The sequence below is a fragment of the Notamacropus eugenii genome, chromosome 6 (assembly GCF_028372415.1).
Source record: "Notamacropus eugenii isolate mMacEug1 chromosome 6, mMacEug1.pri_v2, whole genome shotgun sequence".
Taxonomy (NCBI): Eukaryota; Metazoa; Chordata; class Mammalia; order Diprotodontia; family Macropodidae; genus Notamacropus; species Notamacropus eugenii.
Window position 1 is genome coordinate 151,782,129 of NC_092877.1, and position 13,521 is coordinate 151,795,649.

At 43.0% G+C, this 13,521-nt stretch overlaps 1 protein-coding gene across 5 annotated transcripts in view; it reads left to right on the plus strand.

Annotated features, from left to right (window-relative positions):
- Positions 1-308: 308 nt before the first annotated feature.
- The window catches only part of TMEM131L (transmembrane 131 like), a 165,609-nt gene continuing 152,396 nt past the window's right edge, over positions 309-13,521 (plus strand). For 2 of the 5 annotated variants that reach the window (XM_072621302.1, XM_072621301.1), the window contains exons 1-3: positions 317-580; positions 1,293-1,363; positions 9,728-9,771. In XM_072621302.1, the coding sequence (XP_072477403.1) occupies positions 457-580; positions 1,293-1,363; positions 9,728-9,771 (239 nt within the window). In that variant the 5' untranslated portion in view covers positions 317-456. Of the gene's footprint in view, positions 581-1,292; positions 1,364-9,727; positions 9,772-13,521 lie in introns of all 5 variants that reach the window. The other 3 variants (XM_072621300.1, XM_072621303.1, XR_011969734.1) reach the window with 2 other exon arrangements.

The following is a 13,521-nucleotide window of genomic DNA, read 5'->3' on the forward strand; positions in this document are numbered from 1 at the left end:
AGGATGGAGGAGCCACGTGCTGGCCCGGGCGTTCGGGCGGGGCCCCTCATTGTCAGCGCCCCCGCCCCCGCGTTCCATCCCCCCTCCCTATCTGTGTCGCACACGCGCGCACAGCCCAGGAGCCCCGCTCGAGGCTGGGGGCTGGGGGAGGCCCGGGCGGCGGCGGGGCGGGCGCGCGCGGAGGGCCGCGGGGGCGGGCCCGGGGCGGGGCCCGAGGTGGGGGCGGGGCCGGGGCCTGGGCGGAGCCGCGGCGGAGGGAGGCGGCGGCGGCGGCGGCGGCGGCAGCGGCGGACGAGGCAGCGGCGGCGCAGGCGGCGTCCGCCCGCAGCGGAGCCCGGAGCGCGAGCACCGCAGCAGCAGCAGCAACAGCAGCAGCAGCAGCAGCAGCAGCCGCAGCCCGGCGGCGCCGGCGGCAGCAGCCCTCGCAGCAGCAGCCCTCGCAGCAGCAGCAGCAGCATGGCCCGGCTCCCCTGCCCGCAGCCCGGAGCCTACCGCCGCGCCGCCACGGCCGCGAACCTCCTGTTGGGCCTCTTCCAGCTCCTGTGGCCCTGCTGCCGCCCGGGAGGGGCTCAGGGGCAAGGTCAGCCGCAGGGACCCCCGCGCCCCCGCCCCAGCCCCCACGGGAGAGGCGGCCAAGTTAGGGAGTGGGGGGAGGCCAGAGCGAGCCGCTAGCTGCTAGGGGCTGAGGGGGGGGCGGGCCGGCTGGGTGTCCCTCCTCTGCCCCCCTCCCACCGGCCGCCCCCCGGCTTTGTGCATGCGGGGCGCCCGGCGTGCGTGCCTGGAGCGCGGCGAGCGCAGCCCCCGCTTTGTGCCGGCCTGGCCCGGCCTCTGCTGCCCTGCCTTCTCTCCTGCCCTCTGTTCTCTCTCCTTTCTTCTCTCCTGTCCTCGGCCCCCCACTTCCTGACGCATTGTTCCAGCCGGCCCGGGCTACCGACGCCCCCTCCTCTACTTCGGGCTTGGCCAATGCTGTCATGAAGAAGGGCACCCCCAAATAAAATCAGAGGGCCGTGAAAGCCCCTTCTCCTTGGCCCTTCTTCCCCCCAGCTGGCATCGCCCAGAAACCCGGCTTCCTTCTTTCCGTCCTGGACAAGTGGCCTAACGTGACTAAAACTTGCCAGTGTGCAGACGGGCTTTGGAACTTTGTTTCGCTTCTTTCCCTCTCCCTCCAATGGTTTTTCTTTTTAAAAATTAAGGAAAAGTTAGAGTAACGGAGGGGCGAGGACAGGGTAGTGTCACCTGATAGAAGAGGGTTTTTTCCGATTTTAAAATGCGTTTTTTGGGTGTTCTTCTAGTCATCGAGCCCCTGCCCAATGTGGTCGAGCTGTGGCAGGCAGAAGAAGGGGAACTCCTGCTGCCCACTCAGGTGAGACGGTGACGGTTTTTAACTTGTGTGTGTTTTCTGTCCGTGGCCAGAGGGGTGTGTGTGGGGGTGTGTGGGGGAGGAGAGACCTCGCCAGCCACCCCTTGGCAGCCCTGTGCAGCACCCATGTCAATTTGCAAAGCAAATACACGATGTAGCCAGGCCAGGACACCTGGCAACAATGTAGCCTTTCCCAGCCCCGGCCCCTCCATGGGATGGGGCCTGTGAGTCATGCCGGCCTCAGGTCCAGGCGAACGGCTGGGGAGTAGGGGCCACCTTGCCGGGGCCAGCCAGCCAGGGCCAGCCAGCGAGCCCAGTTACGATGGAGTGATGAGAAAAGGGGGATATGGAGAATGCTGTGAGTGCAGGCTCTTGGGTCCGTGAAGGGGGTCACGATGCAAACGCTAGCGGCCTCTAGTGAAGACCATTCTTTGGGGATGGTGTCCCGTTTAAAAAGGATAACAGACTGCTCGGCTTTCGTCTCTTATTGGTTGGTGGTAGACCCTAGTTGGACCAAGTGCAACACGAGGGAGTGTGGTGTTGAATGAATGACCCACAGGATGGGAGGGGATGAATTAGGACTCCCGAAGTGCCGCATACCTGGAAAAGGTTGAAGGCTATGGTACATAAATGCTAATAAGTGGTAGTTTCCATTAGAATTCAACAGTTTTAGGTTAAAGATACTTATTTTTAATATATGCTAATGCCCTTTGACTTCTTTCCAAACTTCTCTAGTGCGTTTTAGAATACACCCACCTAAGAACTTGAATTTCAGGTTTTTTTTCCTATATGGTGATGGAATGATGTATGCAAGGCAGAAAATAATTGCTGTAACATTTTAGGTGAATCCGTCACATAGCACAGGGATTGCTACCATTACAGATATACCATTGCAAAACTTGGATGATTGATTTAATGCAAAAAATTCTGACTATGGAAAAAGTACTTGGTTAGTAGATTTTTTTTGAACTGTGTTACGAAAAACATATCCTTTTTGGGCCTTAGGTTCTCATCTGTAGAATGAGAGGATTGTGCTAGAGACGCTTTCAGTTCCTTTCCAGCTTTCGGTCTGTGACCTTAAGCATACTCTTTACTTGCGGATCCAAGTTTGTAATCAGCTTGGGGTGTCATTTTAAAGATAAAAGTTGTTTCTGTCCATCCTGTTTGAAGGACTGTATTCTATTCTGGTGTATTCTTCCTTCGTTCCTGTTTTTGGAGAGTAGGAAACTGAGAGATAATTTTGCACGGAAGAAAACACATCTTGAAATGTAAAATCCGTAGAGTCCTTGTAAAGTATGCAAGAGGGCAAGAATTTAGTCTGACGTTCATCTGTGCCAGTACAAATATGGACTTGCTACCGTTAGGGCTAAGAGGTGATTTCAGGGAAAGTTTTTCTAGACACTCAGACTTGCTGGCCTCCAGTGAAGAGGGACCCTTCCTTTGGGAAGCTGCCCCATTTAAAAAGGATAAACTAGCTTCTCCCTCTTACTGGTTAGTGGCAGAGGCCAAGCCGCCCCAGAAAGAAGCTAAGTTATAGACTCTCTCCTGTCATGTGTGCTAGGGTTTGAGATTAAGTCATTACATTCAGAGGAGGAAATGTCAGACTTTGTGGTTGTAAAGAAATTATTTTACTGGCAGGTATGTGATTGGCCCCAGTTCTGAATTTTTTGTTTCATTAAATGGAATATTCGTACTCAGTTTTGAGCACTGGAACTGATCAAAAGCAATGCTTAGCTAGAACATATCTCCACAATAACACTCTTTAAAAAAAACCCCTTATGGTCTAAAAATTCTGTATGGTTTTAGTTATAATGAAAGTGAAATGAGTGGTATTCAAAACAGTTATTCAAGTGTGGCACCTTCACTTCCATGTATGTACATATAGTGATCTTCTACAGTATTTTAGCTTTCATGTACCTGGAAAAAAAAATAGTCTGTGGCTGAGATAATTTCAGAAAGGGAAGTTTGTCACTTTAAGGTCAGTCTTTTCAGAATATTTTTTAAATGGCAGACATTGATTTTAGAAATTCTTTCAATTGGATTTGGAAGAAATTTTTTAAAAATTGCTTCTGGGTTCATTGGAACTGCTAAGTTTACTTCCATTGACCTTTAATAACTTGGATTTTTTTCACATGGTGGAGCTGGGGAGGAAGAAGAATTTGTAAAGTGGATTTTGAACCACAGCAGTGACAGTGGTTTAAGAGTAAATTGGGAGCATCAGAAGAGTTGACATTTAACTCAGAAGGGAAGGCCATGCCTGCAAATATTTGCCTGATGCTTATTATTTTCACTGGCTTTATTTTTCTATGTGTGTGGGATTGGATTTATTTCCCCTTCCTCTCCGCCTGCCCTTGTCCCTTAAATATTCACACTCTTGAAGGAGGATGCATTAGAAAGAACACTGCGTTAGGAGACAGAACACTGCCTGTTGTTCTATTTCCTTCACTACTTAACTAGGTTTCCTTGAGCTAGTTGTGATCAGATATAGACAGAAAGGACCTTAAAGATTGACCAAGTTCAGTCTTTTCGAAACACAGGCTGGATGAGGTTAAGGAATTTGCCCATGGTTAGTAGGACATATTGGATTCAAACTTGGGACCTCTGGTTCTAAATCCAGTGCCCTTTCCCTAAAAATTTTTTATAGGGTTTTAAACATTAAAAAGCAATCTTTCTTACAATAACCCTGTAAAATACATAGAAAAACTATTTTCTCTCCTGGCTTTCAGATAAGGAAAGGGAGGTGTGGAGAGGTTAAGAGAATCGGTCTCATAACTAGTAAGTGTCAGGGCCCAGGACAACCTCAGGTCTCTATTCTTAGTCCTGGGTTTTCTCCAGTAGACCTTACTGCCTACCTCTCATTGCTCTGTAAGGTCTTAATTTTCTCATCGGTAAAATGAAGGTAGTAATATTTGCACTCCCCATTTTACCTAGTCATGAATATCAGATGAAATAATGTATGCAGAGCTTGCCAAGCCTGGTAAAAATGCCTGCTGTTCTTTATGATCATACAAGGGAATCTGGTGTCAGATGGAGAGCTGGGATGAACAAAGAGATACTGAAGGAAGGAGGTAATCAGAGCATTGGAGGGCAGGGTCTCTGGAGGATTTATGGAAAGATGGATGAAAATCTCAGTGATGTAATGTCCATTGGTGAAGGGGCTGCCTTCGCTGATTAGGTTACAGATTCATCTGATGATGGTTCACTAAAACTAACAGTTAAATGTAAGGGTTATTGATTTAAACCTGATCTTTTACTGGGTGGTAGGGAGTTACTTCCACCTTCTGACAAAGTTGCTAGATCAGTACAGATAATTTGAGCACCATTATATGTAAGAGACGTTGTTGTTCAGTTGTTTCAGTTGTGTCTGCCTCATTGTGACCCCATTTGGGGTTTTCTTGGCAAAGATATTGGAGTAGTTTCTTATTTCCTTCTCCAGATCATTTTACAGTTGAGGAAACTGAGGCAGACAGGGTAAAGTGACTTGTCCAGGGTCACACAGCTAGATCTGAACTTAGATCTTCCTTATTCCAGGTCCGGTACTCTATCCACTGAATCACTTAGCTGCCCTTGTATTAGACATTTTGGAGTTCAATTCGTGCTATGTCTAGTACCTTTTTATTGTGATGTAAAATATTTTGGTAGGTAGGAGTATAGTCTACTTCCTGCAGGGATGAGTCAAGAAGATATCTCCAATTTTTTTCTGTATATATTTTGTTTGTATGTAACTGTTCGCATGTTGTCCAGTTGCCTCCCTTTAGACTGAGCTTTTGAGAACAGGAACTACTTTTTAGCTTTCTTTATACGGCCAGTTCTTAGCTATGTGCTTGGCACATGGGAGATGGTTAATAAATGCTTTTTGACTAGACTCTGAAAGTAGAAGAAAGAAGTGGCCCTCTGTTTGCCTTTGGGGATAATAATGCATCTACTTCCTAGGACTGTTAAGAGAGTGAAGCAAGATAATATTCATAAAGCACTTTGCAAACCTTAAGGACAGGAGAGGAGAAGAGGGCCAGGGTCTCCCATTGCATCCTGGGCCATCTCCAGTCCTGATGGACTGCCACTGTCCTAGCCACTGTACCTAGATGGCTCAGGAGGAGAAAATGAGCTGGTGACCTTGCACAACCCTCCCTTACTCAAATCAGAATCAACTGCAAGTCATGTCATCATCTGGATGTCATGGTCCCCTTGAAGAACAAAGGACAAACTCAAAAAACCTGCAAACCTTAAAGTACTAGTTATCATTATAATAAAGAGCAAAGCTATACCTGTTCCAGTATTGACTTGAGCCCACTTTATTCTGTGGTGGTGACCTTAGAATAATTGTCTTCAATTCAGTAAATGTTAACTCATGAAGTGTCAGTCATTATTAGGCACTGGTCACACAAAATTGACAAAGAAGAGGCTCCCTTGGCTTAGGCATCATGGGCTTAAGAACCTCATGCAATTTTTTTCCAACAGTTTATTCTTGTTTTTCTTTCTAAATTGTTGCTGTTTGTTTTGAATATTTTAGAGAGTTCCCAATATGTTCTTGTTATACTTTTCCTTAATTGATCATTTCTTTCTACAACAGCAGCAAACAACATCTGAATAAGTGAACGACAAAGCTGCCAAGTCTAACACATGCTTCTGCACCCATGGTCCACTATTTTTCTAAAAGTGAATGGCTGAACCTTTTGTTCTTGTTCTACCGGGCTACGGTTTTTTGTTGCAGCTAATCTAAGTTCTGATTTATTGTTAATCCCTGCTTTTTGGCTTTATGGTGCTCTGGGTGAGAGGGCACTGAATTCAAATCTTGGTTCTCCTCATTACCACTTGTGTGAAACTGGAAAAGTTATTTCACCTCTAAAATTAGGGTGTTTCACTGTTGGACCTCAAGGGTCTCTTTCAACTTTAAGTCTATGATCTAATGACTCCTCTTACTTCCCCCCAAAGCCCAAATAATATTATTCCACCTTGCCTAGAACTCCAGACTCATTAAGCCTGGCCTTCTGTAGACGTCTTTAATCATCTTCAGTCATGTCCAACTTTTAGTGACTCCTTTGGGGGTCTTTGTGACAAATGTACTAGAGTGGTTTGCCATTCCTTTCTCCAGCTCATTTGACAGATGAGGAAATCTGAAGCAAATTGGGACACACAGTTACTTACTTTCAGAGGTTGGATTTGAACTCAGGTTGTCCTGACTCAAGGCCTGTCTCTCTATCCACTGTGCCACCTAGTTGCCCCTTGTAGACTTGTAACCTCCTCACAAATCATTTCCTGTTTTTTCCCCTACAGTTACCCTCTCCCCAGCTAATCTGTTCTAGTCACTGTTCCCTGTGCAGGTCCCATTTCTCCTCACATTTACTTGTTCCCCATGTTTTGTCTTTCTAATAGTCTCAGTGAAATTCTTCTCTTTGCACAACCCACTTTAGCTGTGAAGTCTTTGATCTGGTATCCCAGTCCTTGGTGAGTATTCTTGCCTCTCAGCTCCCCCTCTATATTCTCCCTTGGTATCACTTATCTACTGATTATTAGGTGCTCCCTGCTAAGTATCGTTGTTTGTCTTTGTCTTGTTTTCCTAATGAGGCAGTTTTCTCCTTTCAAGTAGGGGCTAGGTCTCCTATCTCTCTGTAGCCTTTGGGACTGATTCCCATAGAGGATAGGTGGTTAGAAATATTTACTGGGGATAAAGACACTGAAACATTATTTTTCCTTAAGCCTCAAGAGGGATAAAACTACCTTTTTTGGTTACTTCTTTGTACTTCTGTGCTTTTCCCATCTTGGATGTTTTCAGGTCCATTCTAAAGATGGCAGTGGAATGGCTGTCTGGAAATTTTCTGTATACTTTACTGATTTTGTTATTTAGTTCTGTTTTGAAAGTGGTTGCACGTTAGAAACAAGGACCTCTCTTCGGTTCATTCAATCTGTTATCACAAAGACCACTCATGAATGGCCCTGGTGTGAGAATAGTTTCAAGGAGGAAGGACCATTTATTTTGGGTTGAGACTGTATAGATGTGGAGGAGACTTTTGGCCTTGAAGTAATAGAAAGTCTCACTTTATTTTTTCTTCTGAACTAAAGAACAATAGGTATTTAATTTGGTAGTAATTTTTTTAGAAAGAATATGTTGAATCTCTACATTCCCCCTCCTCCCATCAAATACACATCATCTCAAATATATCATTCTTGATCTTTGTTTTTTAAGGAAAACCATTTTCCCTCTCTTGGTTCATTAGTGTAAGAGGCTTTACTATATAGCATTAGTTTCTGAGCTGGGAGTCTGGCTGTAGGAGAGAATTCAGTAAACTCCAAGGGAATGTCCAAGTTTTTTTTTCTTTTTTTTTTTTTTTTATTGTAGTCTTGTTCGCTGCACTAGGATGTTAAATTGAGCGTTCCAGTGCTTGAAAATCTTACTTGTACAGTGATGTCTCTTTGTCATTCTACTCTGAGGTTTGCCCTGAACAAGTGTTAGTAATCCATGTATTTTTGCACTTTGACAGGGTGGCATGTTCTGATGATGAAAAGCAGAGTTGGCATTCTGGGTTTGTTTTCCTTAGGAAGCTACTTCACCATTTTAATCTTTCCCAGTTTTGTCATCTGTGAAATGAGGATTACAGCTTCTACCTGACAGTATTTTTATGAGGATGGTAAAGGGCTGTTAAGGGCTGTTGACAGGATTAGATGAGATAATATACGTAAAAACACTTCAAAAATTTTATTACTACTACTTCTAGTAATTGTGAGTGTCAGAATAGGACTAGAACGCAGGTCTTCTTGATTTCTGGGCCAGCCCTTTATCTCTTGTGCCATGTTGCCGCAGTTAAGAATGATTCAAATCATATATGATAAGTTGTATAATAAAAACTATAGCAATTCAGAGAATAGCAGACACGTCGAGAGTCAAGAGCAGTCAAGGAAGGGCTTATGGATAAGGTATTGTAATCAGAAGGTTGAGGGTATAATTTTGGGTGGGCATTAATCACTAAGGGCTTAGATCTGGATGAAAAGAGGCGGGAATGGGGAGTAGACCGAAGGCTTCCTGTTGGAGAGGTTGGGTAAGTATAGTGGGGGCAGATTTGGAGGGTCTTAAATTCCAAGGCTAAAGAGTTTGGAGCGAATTTCCTAGGTACCCCGGAGTGATTCTTTCATGTTAGATGAGTTCTAGGCATATAAGTGCTGTTAACAGGTTTATACTGAATTGCCTTTTCCAATGCTTAAAAAATACTTATTGCGTCGGTCAGTTAGGGATGTTAATTTGTCAATGATGTGAAAGGTAGATTGGTGCCAGAAAACACAGGGGAAGACATCAGGAAACCATTGCAATTGTCTCGGCATGTAGCAATTTTAAGCCCAAGGGAGAAAACTTGGATCTGGGCTATGACAGTAGGAATGGAGAAAAAACACACCTGGGACTCTAAAAGATAGTAGTGAGGCACTGGTGACTATATGTGAAGAAGGAAGGAAAGAGAAATGCAAGATAGTTCCAAAGTTTAAGCCTGGAAAAAAGATGGTGCCATTTGTAGTGAACAAATGTTGGAGTGGGGAGCATTGCTTGGGATATAAGTTAATTTTTAGGTAATAATGGGAGAGCTCAGTGGAAATGCCCTCTGGGCACTTAGGGAGTGATCTGCAGGGAGATCATAGGTGAAACAGTGAGTGCAGAGGCTTAGGAATGAATCTCATAGTTACGGAAGAGGTAGGAAGAAGAGTTAGTGTAGTATCACACCAGATAATAAAATAGTTTAAGAAGTAGAAGGAGCAATAGGACAGTTTGGTGTCTTCTATGTCCAAGAAGCAGAAAGTGTCAAGATGAAATAACACGATTGGCTTAAGTGGGCATGGAGAAGCTGCTAAACATTGGATGCCATTGCACTTGCTACTTAAGATGACAGTGGTGAGTTTTCTATATTGAGTAATTTTCAGTTTAAGGCCCTTTTTTCTTTTTATATTGCTATTACGTTATTTGAGATCAAAATTAAGTGATGAATTTCCAAGTGTGGTTTGGTTTGTGTTTACAAACGTCAACAGATATTTTTATAACTGGTGATTTAAAATTACAATGGGCATGTATTTTTGGAGTTTTGGTGCAATAGTAAAAAAAAAAAAAATCTGTTTTTACTCTAGTTTGGAGTTTTTATTTACTGTCAGACTGTAAGTTGGAAAACGAGTCTCGAGGAGATAGAGGTAGAACAAATTGAGGACTCTTAGTGGGGATGGCATTTGAGCAACTAAAGGATTGTGGTTTGTGGGATTCTTTAAGCCAGTGAGTCATTGCTTACAAGTGCGTCAGCCTGGTTGGGATTTAAAGAATTCTTTCTCATGTACGTGGATTCCTGTTTTCTATTTGAAACTTCTCCTTAAATGTATTTTCTCCTTTTTTTTAAATAGGCTGATTCTGAGGAGGACTTGGAGGAACATTCCCACGAACAAAGGTGAGAGGAAAAAAACTTCTTACTTAACTAGAAAGTTGTAGATGCTATCTGAAGTAGGACTGGGATTGATGAATAGACATGGTTATTTCAATGCATACTTTTTTGGAAAAAAAAATACTAGATTTTTGGCATTACCTGTACCTATACTGCTCTAGTAATTAATGCTATATTTTTTTAATGACTGCAAAAAAGCTATGAAAAATGCTCCCAATCATGTTTTTGTGCCTCCTTTAGTAAATTTTGGTTCTTTATTTACTTGTTGCTTATATGTATTTGTAAAAATGGCTTCATTTGAGGGTAAAAGGACTTCACTTAGAAAAATGTTTCTGTATATGGGACCAGATGTAAAGGCCAGATGTCTTGAGTTTTATTTGTTTTAGGGAAATAGTACTCTCACAAATACCACTTTTTTTTTTTAAACAAGGTGAGACATGACATGGCATAGTGAATAGATCATTGGGGTCAGGAAGACTAGGTTCAAGTCCTGATTCTGATACATACTGACCATGTGACTCTTGCAAGTCACTTAATCTCTGTGAGAAGGTTCCAGAGAAGGTACAGACCTGCGGTGATAGAGAGAATTTCCTCACCTGGGAGTTCCCTTTACAAAGGTTCAGTCTTTATTCCTGTTTTACAAGAAGAGTCTTAAAGTAATCGTTATGTTTTGAATGCTTGGTTTCCTCAAATAAAATGGGATTTTATGTTACTGAGAAGTTGAGCTAAGGAAGAGCTTTAGCATTTCTCTATGAAGAGAAGTTGTAAGGGATGTGTTTGTCATTTTCAAGTATTTGAAGAATTATCATGTGGCTTGTTCTGCTTGATCCCAATAAGCATAATTGGAACCAATGTGTGAACATTACAGGGAGCCAGATTTTTAGCTTTGGTAGAAGAAAAATGCTTCCTAACAGTTATTCAGAAGAGGTAAGGAGTTCTCCTGGTCACTTGAAGTCTTCAAGTAGAAGCTGATTGATTTCTTGTAAAGGAAGTTGTAGAGGAAGGTCTGTGCTTCTGGTGGAAATTCAGGGATAGTGGTGGGGTGGATGGAGGGGATGCTCTACCAGTTCTTCAGAATCTGATTCAGTGATTTTGGTGGATGTCTGTTGTAGTTACAAGATTTTCTGTGCATATAACATTCCTTTTGGAATTCAATCTAAAATGTTTAGAATACTGACTGTTCCCCCCACCCCCGATTTGTGTATGTATTTGTGTCATGAAAAGATTTTAAAATCTAGTAGAAAGGTGGGTGATTGTACTCTAATTTATTAAAGTCACACGCCTGTTTTCCTCAGATCTCTAAATTCCCATTTTACAAAACTGACCCTCTGTTGTGTTTGGAAATTATTTCGTGTGTAATTTTGTCTGCCTAAAGAGACAAATTTAGGCTTGGTGTCAGGAAAAATTGCTTTTCACAATTAGAATTATAAAAATACAGTGGGTTGATGGATGTTTTAGTCTATACCTATATATGTCTGTGTTATTTCCCCTGTCTAGAAGGGACTTTTATTTTTGGCTTTGTATCACTAGTGTTTGTCACATAGTAGGTGCTGAATGAATATATTTTGATTGAATGATTTCCTGGGTTGTAGAGGGGATTTGGTCAGCTGTGGGTTGGACTCAATGGCCACTAGGGCCCTCATGTACTTGGAAATTGGAGTAGGATTGGCATTCCCTACTGCGATGACAGTAACATAAAAATAGGTTCCGTGGTGCCCATTCTACCCTTGAGGTTGACCTACCAATTTGTATTCAGATTTCTCATAGGATTCACAGCTGACTGGGTCTTTAGAAGGAATATAGGTTTGACCCTTCAAGTTTTAAGAATGAGGAAGCTGAAGTGAGAGATGAAGACATGAGTGCTAGGGTGATGACCTCTGCCTTGTAGCATCCAAATCCAAGGATCTCATCACTATGTTTTCGTGACTGCCTCCTTTGTCATTAGTTATTATTAATGTATCTTCCCCTCGCATTTGGTTGATTTTTATGTTGTCTCAGTTTGACAGTGGGATTACTCAGTTTATTTTCATACAGGAATCTTCCTTCCTTGGATCATCTAATAATAGGACATGAAAAACAGGGACAAATTCAGGCCATCATCTGGATCTTTTGTTTATATAGTGTTTTCTCCGCATCGTATAAAATATTCAGGTACTTCAGTGTTACCTACACAGGCATTTTCTCCTTGCTTTTGCTTTCTTTTACCTGAGATTTTTGTCCCCAAGGATTTGTGACTTGCCCAGTTTCACACAACCCATATATGTCAGAGGCAGGAGTGGAGCTCCTGACTTGTTGATTCTGAGGCTAGTTCTCATGCATTACACTGAACTGGCTCTATAAATTCATTAAAGAGTTACAGAATGCTGTGTTTTTGGAGATTTGGGACATTTTTACCAACCTGGTCAGGAAGGATTCAAGGGCGGTTTTTTTGAGGAAGTGGTATTTGAGTTTTGCTTTGAAGGGTGGGTAGGAATTCCAGCGTTCCCAGTCCTAGGGAACAAACCAAGTGAAGGCACACAGGTTGGAGCACTTTTCTGGGTGCAGAGAATGGTATCCAACTTGACTGAATACAGAGTGCATAGAAGGTAGTAATTTGACCTAAGATTGGACAGGTACTAGGGCCTTAAGTTGATATTTAAGGTGTCTAGGTGGTATTTCCCATTCAAGGCAGAGAAACTTGAGTTATTCTAGTGCCACAGAAGAGTAAAAATAATAATAGCAGGCATTTATATAGCATTTTATGGTTTGCACATGCTTCACCTATGTTACCTCATTTGAAGAATTAAAAATAGTGGCATTGGGGATGGGTGGAGCTACACGATCTAATCTTAAGCCCCTTCCAGCGCTAACATTCTTTGATATTTTTGGGCCCTTCTGTCCGGGCATGATATGGATAGGACTGTCAGTACTGTCAGTTCTCCATAAGTGATTTCTGTAGCTGTGGTGGAGTGAGTGTTTTATGTTGATGTTCAGCCTCTCAGAAGCACTGGACAGTGTTGAGCCTTCACTTTCCAGCACACAGTGATGAAATCCATGTTGTATTTTTTCCCCTCTCATTTGTATTTGTCCATTTGTCATGAAACAGTTTGTGCTCCTTTTATAAGCTCACAATGCTTGGATTTCCAAAGCTTCTAGACTCTCTTTGCCTTACTCTGGGGGATTCTGATGCTGATGTTGGGGAGAGGAGGACTTGGGAATGGATGGGGCTGATGATGCATTAAAAGTTGGCTGTGATTCTATTTTTTTAGACTCTTTTCTTCTATACTTTAGTATTACTCTTTTGAAGTCATGAGAAAGGGACTTGACCGTTATAGGACTCCTGAGAAAAGGGAATGCCTTTAAAGAAGAGGTTGCATTAATTAAGTCTGACACTGAAGACAGCATCACCAGGAAAAGGACTCTCTATCCAGAGCCTCATGGTTTTATAGGCTACTCCAAAAAGCTGGTCCTGCTTCTTTTGAGATGGCTCTTGACTGAGTTGGGTACTAGAGCAGCCCCATGGAAATTGAAGATTGCCAAGGTTAGTCCAGAAACAAGCCCCAATTTTGACCCTGGAACCACATGAATCTTTCTATGATCGTGTGTATAGAGAATGACAGCCAATGATGATAATGAGGAAGAAAAATTAAATTTAACTGGCAAGAACTGCCAAGGTCTTCCATGTTGGAGTTAAGACTTCTTTTTTCTATGTTCTCTTCTGTTAACCCCTCCCCAGACTCAAAAACCATAGCAGCCTAGAAGGTAGGGAGTGTAGTT